General features: G+C 46.2%; 1 protein-coding gene across 4 annotated transcripts in view; it reads left to right on the top strand.

Annotated features, from left to right (window-relative positions):
• Positions 1–1,557: 1,557 nt before the first annotated feature.
• The window catches only part of CAMSAP2 (calmodulin regulated spectrin associated protein family member 2), a 98,680-nt gene continuing 75,420 nt past the window's right edge, over positions 1,558–24,817 (top strand). For 3 of the 4 annotated variants that reach the window (XM_060126665.1, XM_060126660.1, XM_060126675.1), the window contains exons 1-2: positions 1,558–2,186; positions 20,425–20,684. In XM_060126665.1, the coding sequence (XP_059982648.1) occupies positions 2,048–2,186; positions 20,425–20,684 (399 nt within the window). In that variant the 5' untranslated portion in view covers positions 1,558–2,047. The remainder of the gene's footprint in view (positions 2,187–20,424; positions 20,685–24,817) is intronic. The other variant, XM_060126652.1, reaches the window with a different exon arrangement.

The following is a 24,817-nucleotide window of genomic DNA, read 5'->3' as shown; positions in this document are numbered from 1 at the left end:
GTAATGCCCTACTAGGTTCCGGGGGAGTATCTGTAGGGATCAAAGGGGCCTGCTTGCCAGTGGAGCTGCCCTTTTAGATAGTAGGGTCCAAAGCCCCCTCCCCACCCCCCATACTTCATATGTCCTGCTTCTATCTTAAGGGCAGGGAGTACCAGAGAAGCCCTAGTAGTTAAAGCATGGGCTTTGCAGTAAGACAGTTCTGGGTTCAAATCTTGGGTCAACCAGTTTACTAGTTGTGTGATCTGGGGTAATTTTCAAATTTTTCTGAGCTTTCCTTTTTTTGTATGTGTGTGAAATGAGGATAACACAGGGTTGGACAATTAAAAGTCAATAATGTATTGAAAGGAGATAATGTGAGGAATTCTGAGTTAAATAAGCTCAACAAGAGTGAACTACAATGATATCCATCCCGAGTCCTTGTACATTAATTGAGCAAGTACTATGGGTTGGGCCCTACACGGGTGCGGGAGATAGACGCTGTCATCAGTGGGAAGACAGACAAGTCCTAGATGATTGCATGTACAGTACGTGCAAGAGCTGGGACAGAACAAGAACACAGTGCTCTGGGAACAGGAGAGCACCTGCCTGGCAGCCCTGACCGGGAGGATCAAGAGCTGTCAGGGAAGGCTTCCAGGAGGAGGTGATTCCTGTGAGAGCCTTGCGGGCCGAGTAGGAGTGAGCCAAGGGGACAGAAGGAGTACGGCCGAGCCAGGACACTGACATCTGAGAAGACGCCCCTTCGGGAAAACGGAGCAGCTCTGACAAAATGCAGCCACAAGGGTTTGTGGATGCCAGGTCATGCGGTTGGCTCCGTGCAGGAACTGATGCTTTGTTTGGAGGCGCTGATGGATGTGCCCCCTCCCGAGAGAGGACATTTAAGTGGAGAGCATGGAGTAAAGTATCCTGAAGTTGTGAAATCAACACCGGTGCGGAGCTTCCCAGATCCTCAATCGTGGTCAAGCCCCACGTGTGACTTAATCACCCCACGTTAACCTCTATACCTTTGTGGTCAACCAGCGATCACACCCATCCCCTCGGGTTACTTCGAGGACTAGATGGAATTGTTTAGGCACAAGTTGGCAGCAAAGTGTGTGTCACCGAATAAGCATTTTACTAAACATCAGTTCTCTGTGCGTCAGTCCTGCGTCGCGAAAACACGAAAGCCACAGCGAGGCCCGTCTCCCCCTCCCTCCCCGCCTCTCCAGCAGGGGCAGCGGCCGCCTCACGCCGGGCCAGGACGCCAGGATGTGCACTCGGCTGACCAGCAGAGCCACCGCCGCCACCGCCGCCACCGCGCATGCTCCGCGGGCCGCCTGGACCCCCCGCGGGGCGGCGGGCGGGGCGGGCCGCGCGAGGACGCATGCGCAGACCCGCGCCGCCGCTCGGTCCAGTGCGGCAGCTGGAAAACCGCAGCTGCGGCGGCGGAGGCGGCTACAGCGCGGGCGGCCGCAGGGGAAGCGCGGGGCAGGGCTGGCCGGGCGGGGCCCGAGCTCCGGGCTGACGGCGTCCGCAAGGCGGAGGGCGCGGGGCGGCAGCGCGGCGGCGGCGGCGGCGGCGGCGGCGGGGAGCGGGCGCCAGGAGGGACGGCTGTCGGCGCTCGCGCCGCAGGGACTTTGACGTTCTCCGCGGCGGCTCCGGCTGCGCCGGGTGGGGGCCGCTCGAGTCCCCCGGCCGCGTCTCCGGCGAGTCCCAGCGGCCCCGCGCTCCGGCCGGCGGGCGCCCCGAGGGCAGGGCCGCGAGCGGAGGGCGGCGCTGCGGGCGGCGCGATGGCGGGACGGCCCCCGCGACGTGACCGCTGAGGACGCCCCCGCCGCGCCCGGGCCCGGCCGCGCCGAGACAAAGGGGAGGCGCCCGCACGCGCGCTCGCGGGAGGCTCGCGGGACGGCCGGACGCGGCGCCGCCTCATCCCGGGCCGGGCGCGCGGGGCCGATGCTCTGAGCGGCCCGGATCCCGGCCCGGACCCAGACCCCGACCCCCACCCCCCAGCGCCTACCCCGCGGCCGGGAGCACCATGTGAAGGGCGGGCCGGCGCCCCGAGCGCGTGAAGATGGGGGATGCTGCGGACCCCCGGGACGGGAGGAGGACGTTCATTGTTCCAGCCATCAAGCCCTTCGACCACTATGACTTCTCCAGGGCCAAAATCGCCTGCAATCTGGCCTGGCTGGTGGCCAAGGCCTTCGGGACAGGTACGTGGTGCCCGCCCCCCATCCCTCCATCCCTCCGTCCCCGCAGGCTGCGCGCGTCCCCGTTTTGTTTCCCATCCTCTGGTCCCCTTCGCGCGTGTCTCCGCGCACGGCTCGGGGACGCGATGGGAGAAGAAAGGAGGGGGGATAACGCAGGTTTGCTCTTCAATCAGGAGTCCTTGATTTGGGCAGGTGGGATGCAGCCAGATTTCTTTTATTGGATAGCAAAAGTGGGTGGTTTTGGTTTTTTTCCCCCTCCCAGTGACCAATTTTGTCATGTTTTTACATGGGGTGGTTTTAATTTGTGGTATTTTCCTCATTGTGCTGCATTCATTTCCCCCACAGTCATAGTTGTGATTACACCACCGAGAAATCTGAGTTGGTTTCGTTATTATTGGAAAGAGGTGGATGGCACACAGACTACATTGATTTTGACATTTGTAACCATGGCTGCGATTCAGGATCCGTGGACTGTACCGTGGCCTCTGTCGGAGCGCAGTATTAATTTTTGTCGTCATTTTTGAAGCCCGTGTCCTCCCGTACACGTTTCAGGCTCTATTAAACCAGCTATTTAATATTTAGCTTGCTGAGTGTCACGTCCTATTTTTACTTCGTGTTCAGACACATTCCTTTTCCCAAACATTTTGGCTTCATAAATTAAGAAAAACAACAACTCCCTACTGTGGGATTTTTTTTTTTTAATAGAAGAGATTTTTGAGGGCATGTGCTGTTGACACAAATTGTATAGGACAGTAGGCGTCAGACACTCCCACCTTTACCCAGTCTTTGCAAAATGACAGGAAAAGGGCCTCCTGTTGTAATTCCTTAGCTGTTGCTTTAGGAGCCCATGTTGTGGAGCTCTGGAAGCATTACCTTCTCATGTGGAGATGCTCCTGGAAGGTAATTTAATCTGATAACTTTGAGTTATTTTGTAAGATTTCTGTGGCCTAGTTCATAAAGATTGGATGTGTAAAATATTTATTGAGAAATTTCTTAGTATTTACAGACTTTTCTCCGGATGTTAAATACAGGGGTTTTTTTGTTTTGTTTTTTTTGAGGGGAAGAGGATGGCTTATTTCCAACTTTAGGACCGTGAAAATTTGTGGGTAAATGTTTTAATTCATTCTTACTGTTTAAACATACACAGCTGGATACATACACAGGTGACTATCAGGGCTGCATATTTAGTTAACTAGCAAATGAATCTCAGTGTTTAGAAAACTATTTGAATTAGTTTTGAGGGAAACTTCACGTTACAGTGATTTTGTGCTTATGACAGCTTCTGCTTTATTTGAATTATCATGCTTTGATATTGAAGTAGAAAGATGTTAAAGGTTTTATTTATTTATTTTTGGCTGCGTTGGGTCTTCGTTGCTGCGTGCGGGGTTTTCTCTAGTTGCGGCGAGCAGGGGCTACTCTTCGTTGCGGTGCGTGGGCTTCTCATTGCAGTGGCTTCTCTTTGTTGCGGAGCACGGGCTCTAGGTGCACGGGCTTCAGTAGTTGTGGCAAGTGGGCTCAGTAGTTCTGGCGCGTGGGCTTAGTTGCTCCGCAGCATGTGGGATCTTCCTGGACCAGGGCTCAAACCCGTGTCCCCTGCATTGGCAGGCGGATTCTTAACCACTGCGCCACCAGGGAAGTCCTGATGTTAAAGGTTTTAAAACTAGCATCAGGAGTAAATATAATAAAAAATTTATTTTGAAATAATTTAGATTTTAAAGATTTCTTTGGAACTAAATGTGTAGAGTAACACCTCGGAGGAAACACAAAGTGTTAGTATATTTTTGTTTTCTGGCACCACTGATATCGGTGGTGAAAATAATTGATGTATTTTGGTTTTAACTTAAGCAGCATACTGAAGCTAATATCCATTTAGAAGAGAAATGAAAGCTATTTAAGTTTTGGGTTTTTTTTTTTAAAGATTTTGTTTTGATGTGGACCATTTTTTAAAGTCTTTATTGAATTTGTTACAATATTGCTTCTGTTTTATGTTTTTGGTTTTTTGGCTGGGAGGCATGTGGGATCTCAGCTCCCCGACCAGGGATCGAACCCACACCCCCTGCATTGGAAGGCGAAGTCTTAACCAGTGGACTACCAGGGAAGTCCCTATTTAAGTATTTAGAAAAGATGGAAAGAGTAAAATTGATATAGTGACCTCTGTGGAAAAGCAGTGTGTACAAAATGGAAGGCAGAGGGAATAACAAAAATATTTTCTTTCCTTCTGAAACTGAGAGGAAACTTGTAGTACAGATGTCACAACGTTGCCCTGGATTCACAAGGGTTCCTAACCAGAAAACGGCCTACTCTCTGGATGCCTGTCAGGCAAGTTTACTAGATCCTGGACCACTTGAGAAACAAGTGTTGAACACACTTGGCGAAGAAGAGAAGAGGAAGAAACAGTGTCAGTGGAATGTGTGTTGTGCCTGGGCACTGCGCTAGATGCTTTGCATTATGTTGTATGTTCGGGACTTACAGCAGCTCTGTGATGTAGGTAGCGTACTCCCCATTTAAAAAAGAGAGGACGCCAGTGCAGAGAGAGGTTAAACAACTTCCCCACGGTCACAGTTTTAGTACGGGCAGACGTGAGCTTTGATTTGATTGTCTGCCTAAAGGGTATGGCGTTGGTGAGGGCAGGCATGCCTCTTGTATGCCCGATACCTCAAACACATTGCTTCGTTTATTCCCACAGCATCCCTCTAGAAAGATGTTGTCCTCATTTTGCAGGTGAGGGAAGAAGCTCAGATGAATTTGCTCAAGGTTAAACATCTGGCGAGCGGTGGATCCTGCGGGCCAGTGCAGGTCTTTCTGACTCTTAAGTCTGCGCTGTTTACCCTGCTCTGCAGAGTAAGCCTCTCATCTGCCAGTGTGCAGAATGGGCATACAGCACGCGTTAGAAGTCTTATTGATTTATTTTCTTTAAAGGATGGGCAGATCTTAACACACTCTCAGATGGCTTAGGTGAACGTTGTTGGTACTTGCAGTTGTCTTGGCAACAGTTAGAGTGGATGAAAGTCATATTCAAATTGGAATGAAAATCAAGCTCAGAAGACCTTAAGAGTCACTTAGTAACGAGAAATTATATTATTAAGAATGTTACCTTTGTGCATTTTGTTTATTCTTTAATCAACAGTATTTGAAAGTATAAATTTACATGGAGTGAGTTGAAACAATGTCGTGTTTCATTTCTTTTGATGTAAATTTTGTGCATTTGCTGCAGACACTGTTACATGGCAGATGATAGTAGACAACATATTTCAGAGGTATTGCAGGTGGTGTTCAGCTAATCATTCAAAACATTAGCCCAAATTTAAGTTATGATTTACTAAAATCGCTTCTTTAATGATGACATGTCCGGTCCTCAGTCACCAATTTAGTCTTTTTCTGTGAGAAAGTTTCTAACTTTTGACATATTAAAAAGAAGTCAATTTTAAACCCTATGTTGGACAATTCATTTAAAATGATAGCTAGAAATCAATTTTGGGCACAGAATGAAGTTACTGAACTATAAAAAGTAAAGCGCTAGCATTGTAGTACCTAGAAAGCAAATGGAGTATTTACTTAATTTGAAGTCTTCTGTCAGAGCTTGGAATCATATTCTTTTTCTTTACACTAAAAATATTCCACATAGCTCAAATCTTCATAGTTTATTTTGTGGAAGAATGCAGGTACGGTTTTGATCAAATGAAGAATAAGTTTGTTTAGGTGAATTTTAATCTGTAAACCAAATAGATACTTTAAGCAAATTGCGGAAGGGGGGAAGTTAAACTGTGCTGTGTCTGCTGTATTTGAACAGCTTAAGCCACCTAGCAGTGATATTACTGAGTTTGCTTTAAGTGCTTTGGGGAAAATGGTGGGTGCAAACCCTTTTATGACCTTCTTCCTTACTAAAGTCTTGCATTTGGAGGCAACTCTGTGAGGCTTGCAGGATCTCAGTTCCCCAGTCAGGGATTGAACCCAGGCCATGGCAGTGAGAGCACTGAGTCCTAACCCCTGGACTGCCAGGGAATTCCCAGCATTTGGAGTTCGAAACATGGAGCTTAAGGCCCAATTCCTAGTGTCACTTTATCATTTCAACTTTATCAACTATCATTCTCCCTTTCATACAGTGTAGTTTGATACAAACTACAAAACATATAGGAGAATATAAAATCATCTGCTATTTTAAATACCCCTTATTTCATTTCTTTATATATCCCAACACGTTTTCTCAAAATCCCGTCTCACACCTGACTCTCATGCACGTGTGAAGGATGTGCTGTCAGCGGACAGCACTCTGGTTAAGAGAGACTGATTGCAGAGAGGCCTGTTTGGGAAGTTCTCGTAGGAGTCTGGGCAAGAGATGGTGAGAGCTTGAAGCAGCCGCGCGGAAATGCTGCTAATATTTATTGAGTACTTACTGTGTGTCGGTCACTCTCCATGTATCATCTCATTTTAATCATCATGACGGCCTTGAGAGGTGGAAACTGTCCATCACTCCAGTGTTACTGATGAGGGAATGAGGCCCAGAGGGTTAGGGACTCACGCAAAGCCACCCAGCTTATGGTGCTGTGTTCTGAACCTGATTTCAGGCCTCCCACTTTACCATGTGCTGTTTGGGGAGAAGTCAAATTAATGGAAAAGAGGCAAAAGATAGAAAAAACATTGCAAAGGTATAATCCCTAGTGTTTCTAAATGACTGAATTCGGGGTGCATGGGGGGAGGATGAGGCCCCCTGAGGTGGCGAGGAGAATGAGGTTACTTGAGCTTTTGCGATCTGGTGACTGGGAAGGGTGAGTCCAGTGCCGCTGGCAGAGATGGCAAGCAGCAAGTTAAATGGCAAGTCGGCTTTGTTCTGGGGAACCTTAAGCTTGATGTGTTGGCCAGATACCTTATCTGAGAAATCTAGTAAGGTAGGTAGCTGTAAATGTGGGCAGGGAGTATGATTGACCAGGTGAGGCTACACAATAGCAATTTGGGAATCTTCTGCGTATAAAGTGTGATTGAAATCAGAAGGAGATGACACCATAGAGCAACAGAAAAGATTTGAGACAGAATCTAGGGTGGTGAACACTTAGAATAGTTTTGGGAGGAGGCTGAGGAAAAGAAGGTGGAATTAGAGCAGAGAGTTAGGAAGAGAATTAAGAAAGTGTAAAGACACTGAGGCCCTGGAAGGAGAAAGTTTCCAGGCGGGTGGTCTTATTAACAGTGTCAAAGGCTACAGGTGTTTAAACCATGCCTGAGTGGCAAATACGGGTGGCGGGTGGAGCACGTGGTCTGTGTGCCGGCACGGAGCTCCGAACCCGAGCACCGTTAGTGCAACAACATAGCCCAGTAGGACTGGAGGAGGTTTGTGTGATGAGTAGAGGGAGATGCAGCTTGAAAGGTAAATTGGGATCGTTTGAAGGACCACGTTAGGGAATTTGGTATTTGTTTAGTAGATAAATAAATTATCCTAAGCACGTTGGAGTTTTGGAAAAGCTACTATGATTTATTGAGCACATACTTTGTGTTAAGTACAGTTTTGAACATTTTATATGCCTTATTTTAATCCTGAGAACGACCCTATTAAGTAGATACTATTTTATTTCTTCGTCTGCCACTCTAAGGTAGGGTTTCCCACTGCAGAACTTCTGGCTGGCTCCTTCCTTGTTGAGGGGGCCATCCTATGCATTGTAGGATTTCACCAGCATCCTGGCCTCTACCCACTAGGTGACAGTGGTATTCCCCACTCCTACTTCTTCCCCAGTTGTGACACCCAGCAATGTCTCCAGACATTGCCAGTGTCTCCTGGGGCCAATACGACCCCAGCTTAAGAATCACTGCTATGAAGACTGTGAGATACACCTTCAATTTAAAAAGGTTTTTTGGACATTGAAGTACAAATTTGTTACATGTCCTGATTTCACAGATATTCAAATGGAAAATAAGAATTTAGGAAATATGACAGTTTGCCCTTTTTATAAAAGAGGAAATGGGTTTAGAGGGGTTAAATAACTTGCCCTTGATCATCCAGCTTGTAGATGGTGGAACAAAAATTGGAGTCAAAACCTTTATGATACTAAAGTTTGTATTTTGACCTCTGTGTTATACCTCTGTGCCTAGAGTTCATTACAGTTCTGTAGTATAATACTGGAAGTGAAGGCGCAAAGAAAGCGTGAAAACCGTTCAAAAGTAAGTCTTACATTTTTTGTTTTTTGTGGAATTTAAAAGTATATTTAATTTTTCTTCAGCAAACCTGTTTATATTTGATTAGTTAGTACAGAAATAGGAAACATATTTAGCATCGGTCTGTCATTTCAGGGTCGTCCCCACCCCCCACCCCAGTGGATCTAGTTTTTTAGGTCCTAGTTCATGGACCTTTTCTATTGGTAAATTACAAATAATGATCTTTAAATTAATATTACACATTTGTTAGTAGTCACAGTGTGGTGCTTCTGCTGAGATAATAATTGTATTCACTGATCACGTTTAGCACTTTCCTTCCTGTGCCTTGCAGGGTCTCTCCTTTTTAAACACGGATTCTGCATCAATGTAACATTCTGGGTTAAAGGGCGACACCCCAACACTGTAGTGTCTTTCCAGCTCTCCTTCTACCACCTGCTCCCTTTTTGGGGGCCTTTTTCCTAAAGTCTTTGTCTCAGTTCCCCTGCTTGCCAAATAGTCATGATAATAAGCATTTGTTTTGCCTTCTTTAGAAGAAAAAGCGTATACATTGAAACATGAATTGATCCATCTCACACTTAGGCTGCTTTTGGATATTCTGTTTCCCATTGTGGAATGGGATTGTATTTCTTTAATAATTTCAAAGAATTCTTTTTATTCAAAATACTTTTTTCAGGAACGAAATTGGGTCATTTGTAGAGACGTGGATGGATCTAGAGACTGTCATACAGAGTGAAGTAAGTCAGAAAGAGAAAAACAAATATCGTATATTAACACATATATGTGGAACCTAGAAAAATGGTACAGACGAACCGGTTTGCAGGGCAGAAATTGAGACACAGATGTGGAGAGCAAACGTATGGACACCAAGGGGGGAAAGCCACAGCGGGGGCGGGGGTGGGATGAACTGGGCGATTGGCATTGACATGTAGACACTGATGTGTATAAAACCGATGACTAATAAGAACCTGCTGTATACAAAAATAAATAAAATACAATTCAAAAATTAAAAAAAAATAAACTTTTTCAACTATGAACTGGGAAAAATAAAACAGAGGCTGGGACTCCAGCACTAGAGAGAAAACCGAAGTCCCTCTGTAATCGTCACGGTCACACCCTGAGTGTTAGGCCTAGTTGTGTTTATGAAGCACCTGAAAATGGTTTTTTGAGATAAAGAAATAGAATTTCAGTTCACTGAAAAAGTGTTCGTCTCCTTACTCCATATTTAACGAATATAGGTTCCTGGGAACATGTGTGTATGGTCTTGAAAAGTTATTTTGAATCTACCCCCGCTCCCACTCCCAGCCCTCTCCTTCAAACCATTTTGTCTCTAAATGGGAGTTACAAGGAAATTTTAAGTACTTTAGGCTCTTGGAATAAAAAATATTTGAAATGTTTGAAATACTTTAAAAGACATTTGTCCTCAGCAAAGGAACGTTTCAAAGTAGATGGTTTCATTTTTGTCTGCTGGCATTTTACTGCTACTTTCAAGATTCTCTTTCAACTGTCTTCTTGTTTTCCATTCTTTTTGTTTTATGACATTCATATGACGAGGGTGCTGGCTTGTAAATTTTTCTCTAATTTACGCGTTTTGTAGAATTTTGTGTTGTAACAGATTTTGAAACAGCAGAAATAACCTTTTTTCTTTTTTAGCTACCTCCATTTTTTTTTAACATAGACTTTAGAGGTCTTGATTATAAGTTCTTGAAATTTTACTTTTGACACTTAATAGTTTTTGAAGAGGTGAGACAGGCACCGATTCAAAAGTCCAGAGGTGTAAAAGGCTAGGTCTAGTGGAAAATCTCCTTCCCTCCTGGACCCTGAGCCACTCAGTTTGTGTTTTAAACTTGGTAATGTTGGAAGACTGTTTCTCAAAAGATCTCTGGGAGTGCACTTACAAGTGGTTGACATGGTGATTTTAATGTTACGTGTATTTGGCCACAACAAGGAAAAAGATCTCTTGGATACAGAGCAGGAAATGCATTGGAGGGAGACGAAGGGTTGTGAAGGGGGAACAGTTAGGAAGTTGTTACCGTCCAGGTGAGAGGTGGCAGCGACTTGAAGGTGGATGGATGCGGAAGGAGGTGGATGCGCGTCAAAGGTAAGACCTGGTGGTTGGTTGGACACGGCGAAGGAAGGATGATATTGTGGGGCGTGTGAAGACTGATTTTCCTTACTGGGGAACAGAACAGTGGGAGAGGGCCAGGTTGTGTGTGCGAAGGAAAGAGGGCGGGACAGAGCAGCGCTGAGACGGTGGGGTGTGCGTTGGGCCCTTGAAGAGTCCCGCTCAGGTGGGGCTCAGAAGATCTCGGGGATGAGAGGCGAGGTGGTGATGGAGACACACAGGGTGGGTAGGTGCCAGTCACCCCGTGGGAGAGTGTGGGGAGGCCCCCAAGACAGGAGAGCCGCAGAGAGTGACCAGAGGGGAAGCGAGGAAGCGGCATAGGAGGCCCAGCCTGGGGGGTGAAGGCGCGGCCGGAGGCACCTCGGGATTTCGCAGCTCGGCAGAAGGTGTGGAGGGGAAGCGGGGGAGCGAAGCGGGCGGGGCGGCCGGGGCGTGTTCGCTGCGGCACGGAAAGCGCACCTGGGTCGGCGGACGGACGGCGGCGGTGGCGGAGGTGGGGGGGAAGCCCTCCTCCCGCGCCCCGCCCTCTCTCACGTCCTTTCCCACGGCACCCAGGGCTCCTCAGAGAAACTTCTCTGCCCTTCTCCCGCCTCCTCCTTACTCTTCAAGCAGACAAAGCCATGTGACGATGGCACATCCCAAACAGCTACGATGACAGCGAGCTCCCTGTACCCCGCGTCTGACCTCCGCGGCCGGCGGCTCACCCCCGACCCAGCCGCCGGCTATTTAAAGCAAGTCCCCGACATCGTGTCATTGCATCTGTAAACATAGTAGTGTCTCCGGTAGCCAGGGGCTCCCTTTTTATTTTTTTTAATTTATTTATTGTTTAAGATTTTTTGATGTGGACCATTTTTAAGGTCTTTATTGAGTTTGTTACGGTGTTGCTTCCGTTTGATGTTTTGGGTTTTGTTTTGGCCCGGAGGCATGTGGGATCCTAGCTCCCCAGCCAGGAATCGAACCGCACCCCGTGCCTCGGAAGGTGAAGTCTTAACCACTGGACCGCCGGGGAAGTCCCTTTTAAACTTTGCCGTGGTGCTGCCGGCATCACACCGCTCCACGTCACCAGTCATCTTTTTGTTTTCACTTTTCTGTTTTACAGTTCATTTGTTCCAGTCAGTATCTAAATAGGGGCCAGCCTTTGCAATTTGGTATGTCTGAGTTTTTTAAATATATCGGCTCCCCCTCCATCTAATTTTGTTTTCCTTACAGTTTACTTACTGGAGAAACCATAGTATTTGTCCTGTCGTTTCCCACGGCCTGGATCACCATGAGATTGTTTAACAGGTTTCTTTTTGTCCCCTGTATTTCTTATACATTGACAGCTAAATATAGAGAATTGTACAGATTCAAGTTTGATTTTTTTTTTTTTTTGCATACTCCATAGGTTTGTGTACTTCCACCAGGAGGCACTTAATGTCTCGTTATTTCTCTTTGTGTCATGGCTTCTTTGTTTGTTAGTGGGAATTCTCTTCCCTGTATTAAATGTCTGGGTGCCCTGGGGGAGAAGTTTCCACAGCGAGCTGCTGGGCAGCCACCCTGGAGGTCACGGAGCAGGAATATTCACAGACAAAGTCAGAGAGCTTCAATCACAGGGATTGTTAAATCGGTTTACAGTGAGAAGCGAGGGCAAAGAAAGGTGGGGTGAATTAACACACCCTCCCCGAATCCTGCAGCACACCACACCTCGTTCTTTGTGCTCCATCAGCCTTGCCCACAGATGGTACGGTTGCAACAACCAGCGCTGAGGTTTGAACAAGGAGGCCCACAGTGACACAAGGCCGCACACTTGCTCCATCAGAGACGCAGAGGACATGTATGCCTGCCGCAGCTGTGGCTTGTCGGGAAGCCTGATGAATAGCTTGGGTCCCGTGCGCCTTGGGCAGAGCACACGCAGGCCAGAATGTGTGTCACTGATGAGTGGCCCAGTTAAGCATTCATGAATTTTAAGTGTTCATGTATATTTAGTGTTCACTGCCTATTGTTTGTTTAGCCTCATGTATATTTAATATATCATGAATATTTATTGCCTGGTGTATCATGAATAGTTAGCACGTTGGGACCTCATGAATATTAGGTATCTTCTGGTTTTTCCATTCCTTACTATGTTTAACATACATATGCTGCTAACCACTTAACCTTTATTTGGTAAATTCTTTGAGTTCTGTCTGTGATTAACAACTTTTTGCTTACTAGTACTTATCTATACTTCAAATATCTTAAAAGGTTTCACATATATTTTACAAACTTAAGCATCTTTTATAACAGAATTGGATAGCCTCGGAAGTAAAAGTGCATTTTCTGAGGTACAGGAAAGGCAGGATAACTGTTCTGTTCTTTCCCTTTATTGGACCAAACTGAATGGATCACTGGCCCCTGAGAATCTGGAAGGGAGGAAAGAACAGGGAGGAAGAGCACGTGAACAGTGGTGACGAGAATGTGCAAAGGCTTTGCGGGGGGAGGGAGCGTGCGTGGTTCCAGGAACTGAATGGGCCGCCAGGGGCAGGGCCATGTCTCTCTTGTAGGTCAGAGGAAGGCTTTGAGTCCTTAAAGAAGCAGAGGTCATCGAAAACCCTGAGGTCTGGCAGGGTGTGTGACCCGCTCAAGTTTGCCTACGGGAAGGAAGCAGATTCTGGCTCCAGTAGAGAATGGTTTGGAGTGGGGACAGGTGTGAACATTGCAAAGACAAGTTGAGGAGTAATGCAGTAGTGCAGGTGCAAAGTTCCGAGAGCCAGGACCAGGAGGTGGGAGTTGAGATTGCGAGAAGGGGAGGGTTGGGCTGGGTTTGGTGATGGATTTGGTCTGGGGCTTGAGGGACGACGCCTAGATGCCGCTGTACTTCTGTGACGCAGGGAACACCGGGAATGATTACGCTTGGGGAGAAGATTGATTTGGGGCACTTTGAGGTTCATGACTCTCTTCAGCGTAATTTCAAATGCATAAGAATAGTACAAGGAATTCCTGCATACCCTTTCCCCAGGGTTACCAGTTGTTAACCTTTTGTCCCATTTTCTCCCTTCCCCGTCCCCCACACAAATCCGTGTGTGTCTGTATACACACACACACACACACACACACACACACACACAGACACACGTAATGTTTTCTGAGCTGTCTGGGAAAGAATTAGAGACATTGTACCCTCTACCCCTAAATACTTCAGACTCTCTCCTGATGAGAGATGAACGATAAGCCTCAGGTAATCTCAGTAAAATTATAAGAATAAGGAAATTTAACTTGGACCCCGTATTATCTAATCCACATCCCCTATTCAGATTTGCCATTGTCTTGATGTCCTGTGTTGCTGCTTTTTTCCCCCATTCCAAGATGCAGTCCAGGATCGGGCATCACATTTGGTAGACTTGTCTCCGTCGGCTCCTTAACCTGGAACGGCGTCTCAGTCTGTCTCTGTCTCCCGTGATACGGACATCGTGAAGCCTCAGCGCCCCAGCTGCCTGCTGAGCTGGGTGGCAGGCCCCTGCCCTGGGCACTGTCTTTGCCTGGTGCTCCTGGCACAAGCAGGCAGTTCCCTGCAGGCTCCACCTGGGCCACCTCCTGCCTCGTGGTCCTCTGCCCTCTCTGGAACGCTGGGCCCTCATTCCGCCCCTGGGCTCCATGACTGGGACGATGAGATTCTGGTGTGGCTGTGGGCAGTGTCCCAACAAGAAAACCTAGACAGTCTGAAGGAACAGTACACAGACCCCTGCCCCAGACAAGAAGTGATGGAGACCCAGTAACCGGAGACGTTTCCCGACCCCCGCCCCGCTCCTGTCCCCTGGTGCCACCCCGTCTTCTTTGGCTTTCTTCCTTCTTGTCCTTTGACCACCTACTCTCTACTCTCCCTCCTTCCCTCCCTGCTCGCCTCCAGCTGACCCGCCCTCGCACCCCCTCATCCCTGCCACCTCCATCACCTGTCTCTCCAGCAGCAGGTGTGCTTCGTTGCCCCCTGCCTGGCCGCATCCCTGCGTCCCTCAGGAGGCTTGGGCAGGGATGCCCGGGAGGCACCAGAAATGAACCGCTGGGCAGCTAGGCAGCCGCAGAGGAGAAGTATCTAGACAGAGCGCAGTTTCCTTACCCTCTGTTGCTCCCAGGATCAGACCGCTTGACATCCTCCCTCATGCACCGAGATGCTGGGGGGGGGGGTCAGGAAGTAGGAAATCCAGGTTCTCAGTACCCCCGAAATGTCTGAGCCTGCAGTGTTGATTTGCTCCCTTTATTAAAATGTATTTTTATCTTATGAAAACTGTAGGCCAGTTATTTTATAGAACGTCCCTCATTTGGATCTAACGTGTCTTCTTGATGGATTCAAGTTATACAAACCTGGCGGGACGACCACAGAAGAGGTGCTGTGTTTTCAGTGTGGGTTGTGTCAGGGACACGCGATGTACGTTCAGTTGGTGGTGCAGACTTTGATCACTCGCTTCAGGCGGTATCTGCCACTTCTCTCCGCTATAAAGTTATTATTTTCCATCTTTAATTAAGAAGCAATTCGTGGGGAGATAATTTGAAATACCCTGTTCATCAAACCCACCAATTTAGCATCCAGAATGATTCTTGCTTGAATCAGTTGTTATCCCATTTATTTTATCCCATTTTTAGTTGGTATTCCACTACAAAGAAGAGTTTTCCCTTCTTTTTCTTTCACATACTTATTCATTCATTTGTTTCCATCAGGGTGGACATTCTTGTTTTATTCAGTGGGTTCTAATCTTTTATTGTCATTATTTATTTTGATGTTCAGATTGTCTCAGGTTTGGTCAGTGGGATCTCCTTCTGAATCCTGTGAACTTTTGACATGGTCCCATCATTTGTTAGCTTTTGCACACGCACACACACACACACACACACACGTTCTTAGCTGATCTTGCAGTTTTCCTGCTCCAGCCCGGGAGGAAACAGCCATTTCTGGAGGAGTCCTGGTTCGTTTTAATGGGAGGCGTATTAGAAACTGAGATATAGGTGCGAGGCTTATTGCCGCTGGGATTTAGCAGACAGAGCTAGGAAACACGCACGTGCAGGTGTGACTCTCTCTGTCACAGATACATGCCAACCACCATGTGTCCACACTGACACTTCCCATCTCAGTCCAGCCCCACAGAGCTCGCTCGGACCCCCCCGCCCTTTCCATGTTTCTGAGAAACCAGGCTCTGGTGTGGGGTTTGTGAAGGGTTGTGAGGACCTGGAGCTCAGGAGAGGTCCCTGCGTCTCAAAGTATCCCGCTCTCCTCGAGGCTGCATTGTAGTGGGAGGGGGTAGAAATAGGCTAACCTAAATATTATGGGATAGTAGTCATTGAAACAGGACGACTGCGTGGGGTCAGGGAAGGTGTATCTGGGAGATGACCACTGACTGAGCTCCCGATGGGAAGGGCCGACCGCGGGAGGAGGGTGAGGGGCCGGGGAGTAGCTGGTGCCCAGGCCCTGAGGGACAGACGTGGCACCCTGTAGCGTCTGCGGTGTGGTGGGCCCAGAGGTGGAGGAACTTGAAGTCAGGAGCGACCATGGCTGCACACCTGTGCAGGCTGGGGAGCCCGAACTCAGGACCGGCAGTTCCTGTACTCACGGTCCCGGGTCAGGGAAGACACAGCTTTTAAATCCAAAGCCCGTTTTCCCCACTCTGTCATGCTGCCTCCTGCTGGTAGTGAATGTAGGTTAACTGGAAAAGGTTTGGTTTTGAGAGGGATACTATTGCAGAAGTAAAGAGTGGCCTAGGGGAAAACTGTCAGGTTTTTCAAAGCAGGTACTCGGAGTAAATTAGGATTACTAGTACAGAATCTGGGAGTTGAGGGGAAATTTGAAATCTGGGAGCCCCTTTAGGACAAGACTGATGACTAAAATTAAAAAAAAAATAACATTTTCATTCATCAAATATTTATTTCGTGCTCGCCATGATCAGGCACTAAGATGCTACGGTTTGTATTATGGGGAATAATTATGGTCCTTGCCCTCTGGTCATGTAGGAGGTACTCTTTTTTTTTTTTAATTAATCTTTATTGGAGTATAGTTGCTTTACAACGTTGTGTTAGTTTCTACTCTACAGCAAGGTGAATCAGCTATAGTATATATATATCCCCTCTTTTTTTTTTTATACTAGTGTTTATTTTTACTTGTTGACAGTTTTGCTTTATTTATTTATTTATGGCTGTGTTGGGTGTTCGTTTCTGTGCGAGGGCTTTCTGTAGTTGTGGCAAGCGGGGGCCACTCTTCATCGCGGTGCGCGGGCCTCTCACTGTCGCGGCCTCTCTTGTTGCGGAGCACAGGCTCCAGACGCGCAGGCTCAGTAATTGTGGCTCACGGGCCTAGTTGCTCCGCGGCATGTGGGATCCTCCCAGACCAGGGCTCGAACCCGTATCCCCTGCATTGGCAGGCAGATGCTCAACCACTGCGCCACCGGGGAAGCCCTCCCCTCTTTTTTGGATTTCTGTGAGGTACTCATTTTAATACATCCTTGTCAACTGTGGGTTTAAAAATTACTTGCCATTTTGATAGGCAAAGTCTCATTGTAACTTTCTTTGATTACCAGTACTATGATTTTTTTAAAAAATGTTAACTGACCATTTTTGTGTCTTTTGGTTAATTTAGAGTTCCAGGTGTAGGGCTTACTTTTACTTGGAGTTTTTGAAACTCACAAATTCTGTCTTAGTAATTGCCTTAGACATAATTTTTAGATTTGGAAAATAAGGCAGTGTTCCCATGGTTGAGTGCTGATATTTCTGAATGGCATTCCCCTTACACCCTGACCATTCACTGCTTTAAGGAAATCTGTGTCATTTGCTGGTGCATGGATGCAACTAGTACTAACTCAGCTTTATAGAAAAGTGCCTTGGGCAAGACTGTTTCTGTGCCCTCTGCCTGTGCCCAAGCATGTCAGGTGATTGTTAATTTCAAAGCTTAGCTCTAGTCAGGATTTATAATAACATGAGTAAGGTAGGTTCTTGCTTACGTCCTGGTGCACAAGAAAAACTTGTCTCTTATCCTTTGCAATTCTGGGAGTTTCAGTTTCTTGAAGTATTAATTTCTTACCTTCTTGTACTCTAGAGGTGAGGGGCAGGGTGAAACCTCTTATCTTTGATTTTGCCTGTTTATTTTCTAATATGTGGTTTCAGGTCATTTGTTTTAAAAATGTGATACAAGTCCAAACTGTTTTCTAACAAATGATAGTCTTGTACTGTTGGCAAAATGATAGACATTTTCGAAGTCTTCTTTTAAGCATATTTAGTTCTTGAAGACTTGCTCTTAAAAGTGACCTACTTTACAATACTCAGTATGCAGTTTTGCATTCTTTTGGGGTGGAATAATCTGTTTTTGTCATATTCTTGAAACATTCTTTGACTTGCTGGATTCCTTCCCTTTTCCTTGCATTGAGATCTTTTTGAAACTTACATTTTCATCACTTAGATTTGTGGGTTGGTCATAATAAAATGAAAAGAGCCCCTAAGCTGTATGTTTTCCACCTTCCAGCCTGTTGATCCTGGCAAACCATTGTTATTTTTGAATCTGTTTAGCTACAAGGTTTAGAGCTAAGACTCTGCACTTATCAGCTATGTGTCCTTGGGCAAGGTAACCTTTCTTGAGTTCCTTATCTGTAAAATAGGGACAAGAGGGTTGTTAGTATTGAACGACAGAATGCATGTTTGTGACAGTGCCCGCACATAAAGCCCTTTTTAAGTATTATACATTCCTGATATTTTTCTGTCTATTGTCTGATTTGACAGTTCCACCAAGTGGTAATAAAGATCGTGTGTGAGAATGGATGTAAAAGCTGTAAATAAATGTAAGCGGATGTACAGGTGCGGTGAAGTTTGCAACCCTGATGATGAGCAGTCACTTTTCTTTGCACGGCAGATGTTTAGGTACCAAGTCACCGCATTAGTCAATTTTTATTGTTATAGGGGAAAAAGTCTATTATGTATACATTTTATAATAATGTCTTCAAATCCAATAATTTCCCTTTAAATTTGCTCTACGAGTAGCTTCCATTTAGCTCCTGTGATACGAGAATTTAAGTGAGCGCCAGCACCGTGTTCTGTAGATTACAGCGGAGCTCGTGTCGCGCTGAGGCAGCTGCTAAGCTTAGGGCTGGCTCACCAGCTTCCTTCGTAGCTGGTTAATGCAGCTACGAAGGAAGGAAAGTGTTTTCAATTATTAAATGAGGATGATATTTTTAGATGTCTCCAAAATCCCAAATTGGTACATCTACTCTTGACCTCTTTCCAGAGTCCTGTATTCCCAGCTGCTTTTTGGATATTTCCACTTGGGTATTTTTGCTATTGTTTCAAACTCAGCATATGTAAAACTAAGTTTATGATCTTGCTTCTGGAGTTGATGCTTCCTCTGATTTTCTTTTCTCTTTTATTATTTTTTTTCATTTTAAATTTATTTATTTATTTTTGGCTGCGTTGGGTCTTCGTTGCTGCGCGCGGGCTTTCTCTAGTTGCCGCGAGCGGGGGCTACTCTTCGTTGCGGTGCGCGGGCTTCTCACTGCGGTGACTCTTGTTGTGGAGCACGGGCTCTAGGTGTGCGGGCTTCAGTAGTTGTGGCACAGAGGCTCAGTAGTTGTGGCTCGCGGGCTCTAGAGCGCAGGCTCAGTAGTTGTGGTGCACGGGTGTATTTGCTCCGCGGCATGTGGGATCTTCGCAGACCGGGGCTCGAACCCGTGTTCCCTGCATTGGCAGGCAGATTCTTATCCACTGCGCCACCAGGGAAGCCCCTTGATCATTTATTGCTTACTGTTGTCTCCAGCTTCTGAATTGCTGAACTTTACCTGTCTGTCTCGATTATTTGTAGACTACTGGCTCCTTGAGGGTAAGGATTATTTCTAAATCCTTGAATTCCCCAGAACCATACTCATATAGAAAGTGAACGTGCAATCATTATGATACTGTTATTTGATGAAAATGTTTTTCTAAATGATAGGACCTGTCAAGAACTTGAAGGTAAAATTGCTACGGAGTATATTAATACTCGCGAGTACACCTTTTGGAAGGCTGACGTGGCTGAGCGCTGTGGCGTCGTCGGGCTCACGCTGAAGCTGCCTGTTCAGGAGGCTCCTCAAAGCCGCAATGGGCGGCGGGTGGCCCCGAGCCCTCATGCTCCGGAGGAGGCAGGCGGGGGCCTGGCTGGTGTCGGGCCAGAGCTGCCAGGTTCTGTGACTGTGGCTCTACGCCAGCTTCCTGCTCAGATGCCCGCCTTTCCTCGCGGGGGACGACGCCCGTCCTTGCCTGGCGTTCTTCCCGGGCGATGGCCTGGCCGCCAGAGAGAAGCTCAGAGACCGTCCCATCGCCCAGCTGCCCTGTCTGTCTCCCTCGAAGGGAGCAGCTGGGTGCCCAGGAAGGCTTTTTGGGGTTGGGGTGGGGTCGGTGGGAAGGCGGAGGAAACAGGGCTTGCTGACGTTCGGGACCTGTAAGGGTGGTTCTCCGAGAACCGCAGCTGTAGCTGCCCCTCAGCAGCCTCCGCGGGCCAGCAGGAAGGAGAGGCCAGAGGCGGCGGGAGGCGGAGGGATGGCGCGCAGCGGGCGCGTCCTGCTTGGCAGCCGGCGAGCCGGGCACCTTTGGGCAAAGGATTTTCTACTCCCAGGCGTCGAGGCCTAGCGGTGCCCGGAAGCAGCTGTTATCGTGAGCGCTTGAATGTGAGCGGATCCGCTGGAATGGGCTCTTCGGAGCCTTGTAGCTCGCGCTCTGTGTTCCAGCGTGCCCGTGGGAATACTTTCCGCAGACTGCCCGGACTCAGAAGACGGCTCTCCCTGATGGCTTGGTAGAGTCGCTTTTTAGAATATTCTCGGAACCGTATCTTCCGTAAAGGAAAATTCTCTCTCTTGCTCGTTCCAGATTACCTGCCAAGGTCGACTAAATCATCTTTTCAGCTAAAGGGTTATTGTTATTTTGCGAAGGAATCTTAACTTTTAAGACATGAATGATTATTAGATAAACTGTGTTTCTTTTATAAAAACCTTGTAAGAAGTTGTTTCCCCTTAATCTTTGTAGAAAATGTGCCAGAGGAGCTCCGAGAGCCGTTTTACACAGATCAGTACGACCAGGAACACATCAAGCCGCCTGTCGTGAACCTGCTTCTCTCGGCTGAGCTGTACTGTCGCGCTGGGAGCCTCATTCTCAAGAGCGACGCTGCCAAACCCCTTTTGGGCCATGACGCTGTCATCCAGGCTTTAGCACAGAAGGGTCTGTATGTCACTGACCAAGAAAAGTTGGTAACAGAACGAGATCTCCACAAGAAGCCCATACAGATGGTGAGTCTATACACCCAAGATTATTTTGCTTCAAGTGTGTACGTTTATGACTTGTATTATAATGCAGAGGGACATAGGTTTTACAGTTGCATTGGCATCTCTGCCTAGAGTTTAAAAAATACCTTTTTTCTCACAAGCCTCATTTTCAGGAAATTAAGGAAGATTTTTTAAAATTGAAGTATAGTTGATTTACAGTGTTGTCTTTCAGGTGTATAGCAAAGTGAACAAATTAAGGAAGATTTTAATAAACTGTTTTGGAATGTTTGGTGCTATTATAATGCCTGGGAGAAACAATTACATAATTTCCAACTAAAGTAAAGTGATTTCTGTTTTGGTTTAAAAACTTTTTTCCATCATAGAGACTCGAAGAGATGTAAAGTGCATCCTTTTATTCTCATTAGGAAAGAGATGGGATTTGTAAGTGTTCATTTACATGCTTGAATGACCTCTTGGTAAATGTCTGTATATCAGATACTTTAGTTTATTTAACAACGTGAATGCGTTCTTGTGGAAAACACACAATGAAGCGCTCTGCGCTGGCTGGGGACTAGCAGGCAGGCCTCTCTCATGATAGTCTGTGGAGACACACAGACGCTCAGGTGTATCGTGTGCCGCTTCAATCTGCAGTACCGCTGTAGCTCAGGTTGACAAACCGCTGGGCATCGTCAAGAATGGCATTAGAACAGCGGCTTCGCACGTTTAATTAAATCATGCTCTTGTATGAGACATTCCTTACTTCGGAGGAAGGAGAGAAACATACGAGAAGAAGATATGAAGTTTTGAAATTGAAGAAGTTCGAAGAATGAACGAAAATTAGTTTCCCGAATATAGTGCTGAAAGAGATGATTGACCCGCTTTTGCTTTCTGCCTATTTTCCTTCTTAAAGAAAAACAGTTACTTTCAAGAAATGGAGAATAATGTCTCAAGAAAAACTTAATGAATTTAGTAATAGATTTATAATAGAATTATTAAGGAAAACTAAGAGTGTTTATTATCAGATGTGAGATTTTCACCTCTCACTGACGGCTTCAGGTCCACCTTGCGGGTTCCCCCTATCGTTGTGCACCTGTCTCTGTGCTCAGGTGTCCCCACAGGCGCTCACCGCCACCTCTCTGCAGTCACTGCGCTAGTGGGATGCTCCTGCTCTGATTATTTTTGCTTCCATCGTTCAGGCCAAATGGATGGTTATAAAGCACGTCCGCAACGTTGAGTCTGTGTCTGTGTCTGCTCAGTACCCGTTCTTTCAGGTACCAAAGATACACGTCACATGACCTGGTCCTTCTAGCATTAGAGGAGGTTATCCATTTTAGATCTTCTTTAATAAGAGTGAAACAAACCTGCCACATTTTCTTCATTATTTTTCCTAGTGCAGCTTGTGTGTGTGAAGATACAGTCTGGTAGACGACTAATCGCATTCCTGTCAGGTTTCTTTCACTCTGTCTCGATCCTGCTATTAAATCTGACTCCAGTAGCTGAGATTTGAGGAACGTGATGTAAATGATACGGCCTCTGGTCCTCTGGGTCTGGCTTCTGTCTGTGGGCATCAGGCACTCATGCTTGACTACATCACCTTCACCCTTGCGGTGTCACACCTACTGATCTGTGTTTTAATTGTATACTTCCAGTTTTTCTTACAGTTTGATTTAAAGTTTTCCAGTTGCTGTGAAATTTTGACTGATGATGCCGTACTCTAACTACTTTTCTAAGACCCATGTGAGAAAATTTCTCAGAGTACTGGTAAAAGCTTTGCTTCCTGAGAAACTGTTTGGTCTGGTTTTACAGTAGTAAGAATCAGTTTCCTGCCTTGTCCTGCTTTTTGAGAAGTATAATGAAAACTGGTATGTTTAACTGTACTGAATATATTGACCCCCACCACACTTCCCACCTCTAAATTATCTTGGTGTGTTTGAGATCTTTTATTTCTGTATGCTGCCTCACAGCCTTTTGGGGGAAAGAAATGTGTGGTGGTAGCAGAAATATCATTCTAAGGCCAGTTTGACTAACCAGATTTTATTAACTTGGGGTGGGTGGGGATTGAAAGCAATGCATTTTTAAAAAAATGACAACACCCGTTGCAGAGCACATGCTTTCTATCACAGTGCTTTTAAAGACAGATTTTGAGAGTATAGCCTTTAAAATGTTTTCTTCTGTATTTATATCCATGGGCAAGTGTTTTCAGGCATTACGTTTCAAAGCCGGTTAATAGTTATGACGTATTAAAGTTTATTCATAACTATTAACTGAATTATCTGTCAGAGCGCTAGAAGGGGTTGTAGAGTCGTGGTCTGCCTGATGGCTGTCACACATATGTGAGTAAAGGACAGATTGTGAACCAGGCACAGTTGCAGGGCTGGAAGCATCAGGCTCTGAGAGCTGACGCTACCACGTGAGTCAGCGTTAAACGTACGGCGAGCTGTGTGCATTAAAACCACAGGGGAGCGCCTTCCACCAGCAGTGTGTTCTGACCCAGATCAGGTTAGCTGTCAGGTTATCTGTCAGCACAAATACTGGTGTGTAGGATGGCTTGAGAGTCGAGGGACTTGTGCAGCAAATGGAGCCAGATGTTAAGAATGATAGCTTTCGAACTTTCCTGCACAGCGAAATGAAGTTGCGTGTGGACTGTGTTCGATATCATCACGTTGGGCTGGGGGATTTGATCCATGTCATAAAATCTTAAATTCATAGAACTTTAGAGCCATAAAGAGCATTAGAGATCAGAAACCAGTGTGTAGTTTGGGAAGAAGACTTCCCAAACAGGAGGAGCCTGGGGAGCACGAGTCTGTGGGAACTTTGAACACAGACCCCCTGGCCCCCAAGGCAGAGCTGCTCGCATAGAGCCTTTGGAAGAGGGGTCAGTACATGTATTTCCAAACAAGTGTTCAAGGTGATTTGTATGATAAGAATGGGATCTGGGAAATCTGATCTAATCCAGAGTCATTTCAAATATGTAAAACTTAGAATTTAGAGAGGTTGAGTGACTTGCCTAGGGCAGCACTGTTATTTAGTAGCAGAAGTAGAATTAGAATCTGAATGAGCTAAAACTGTGACTTTCTAATTTAGACTGCTGTAATTGGAAGCGAATTTGAGCACTTTAATATTTGGGCTCATGCTATCTAAACCGTAGACTGCTTATGAATCAAACTCTTGGTTGTAAATCAGCTTTCCAGCCATGTTTGTATATGTAGGAAATAAGAGTTGATATTTATAAAACTCCACAAAGTGAATGTATATAGTATGTGTGATATGAAACAAGGAGATTGATTTTCATATTTGATTTATAAAATTCCGTTTATTATTTAATCAGATCTTGTTTTGGAACAATCATCCTCATATAACAAAAATTTTATTTTGAAGTGCTTTCTTTTAATGAGTAGCAAAAAGATTTAATACTCTGCTTAATTAATGGAAATTAAAGTGGGCTGATAAATCATTTGATAAGTAAGGCATAAAATGTTCTCTCAGTGAACTGTCAGGATTGTTATAAGGGATGTTTTTGGATATTCAGAAAACGTAAGCTAAAAAGTTAGTACGTATCCCTGCTCCTGTCCATTACACTGCTTTGTAGTAGTGTCAGGCCAGTGAAGCTGTGTTTAGAACACAGAAAGATGACTGAAATATTTGTTTACCCTCAAGAAGGACATTCCTGTAGGTGAAGAAGTGTTCCTTTATTTTGTTACGTTTTGTGGTCTGTGCATTCACCTGACCGCTGACACCTCCACTTGAATGACGTGGAACTTAGAATCCAGTGAGGAAGAAGATTGGAAAAAATGCTAATTAGCATGAAACAAGTGCGCTAAGTATGAGTTTAAGCAATAGGCGTTGGGAACGTACAGAGGGGCGTGATGATTTCTGCCGGGGAGGATGAGGAAAGGCTTCAGAGGATGAATGATTAATGGGCTTCCAGAGGTTGGCAAAAGGGGTGGGTGACAGAGGTGACTGCCCTGAAGGAATTCTTGACCCAAGTTGGAACTGAAAGCATATATGTCACTACTTACAGTGTTGCCTGTGTGGAGGCATAAATGTGAGACGAGGCTGAAAGATAGGGTGGGCTTCCTAGATGGTGAGGAGGCTCTAAGCCGAAGTTGAGGGTCTGTAGCTCTTTTTGTGGTTACAGGATCATGGGGTAAGTTTTC

Source organism: Lagenorhynchus albirostris, chromosome 2 (genome assembly GCF_949774975.1).
Source record: "Lagenorhynchus albirostris chromosome 2, mLagAlb1.1, whole genome shotgun sequence".
NCBI classification, from domain to species: Eukaryota; Metazoa; Chordata; class Mammalia; order Artiodactyla; family Delphinidae; genus Lagenorhynchus; species Lagenorhynchus albirostris.
This window is presented reverse-complemented; position numbering and strand designations above follow the sequence as displayed.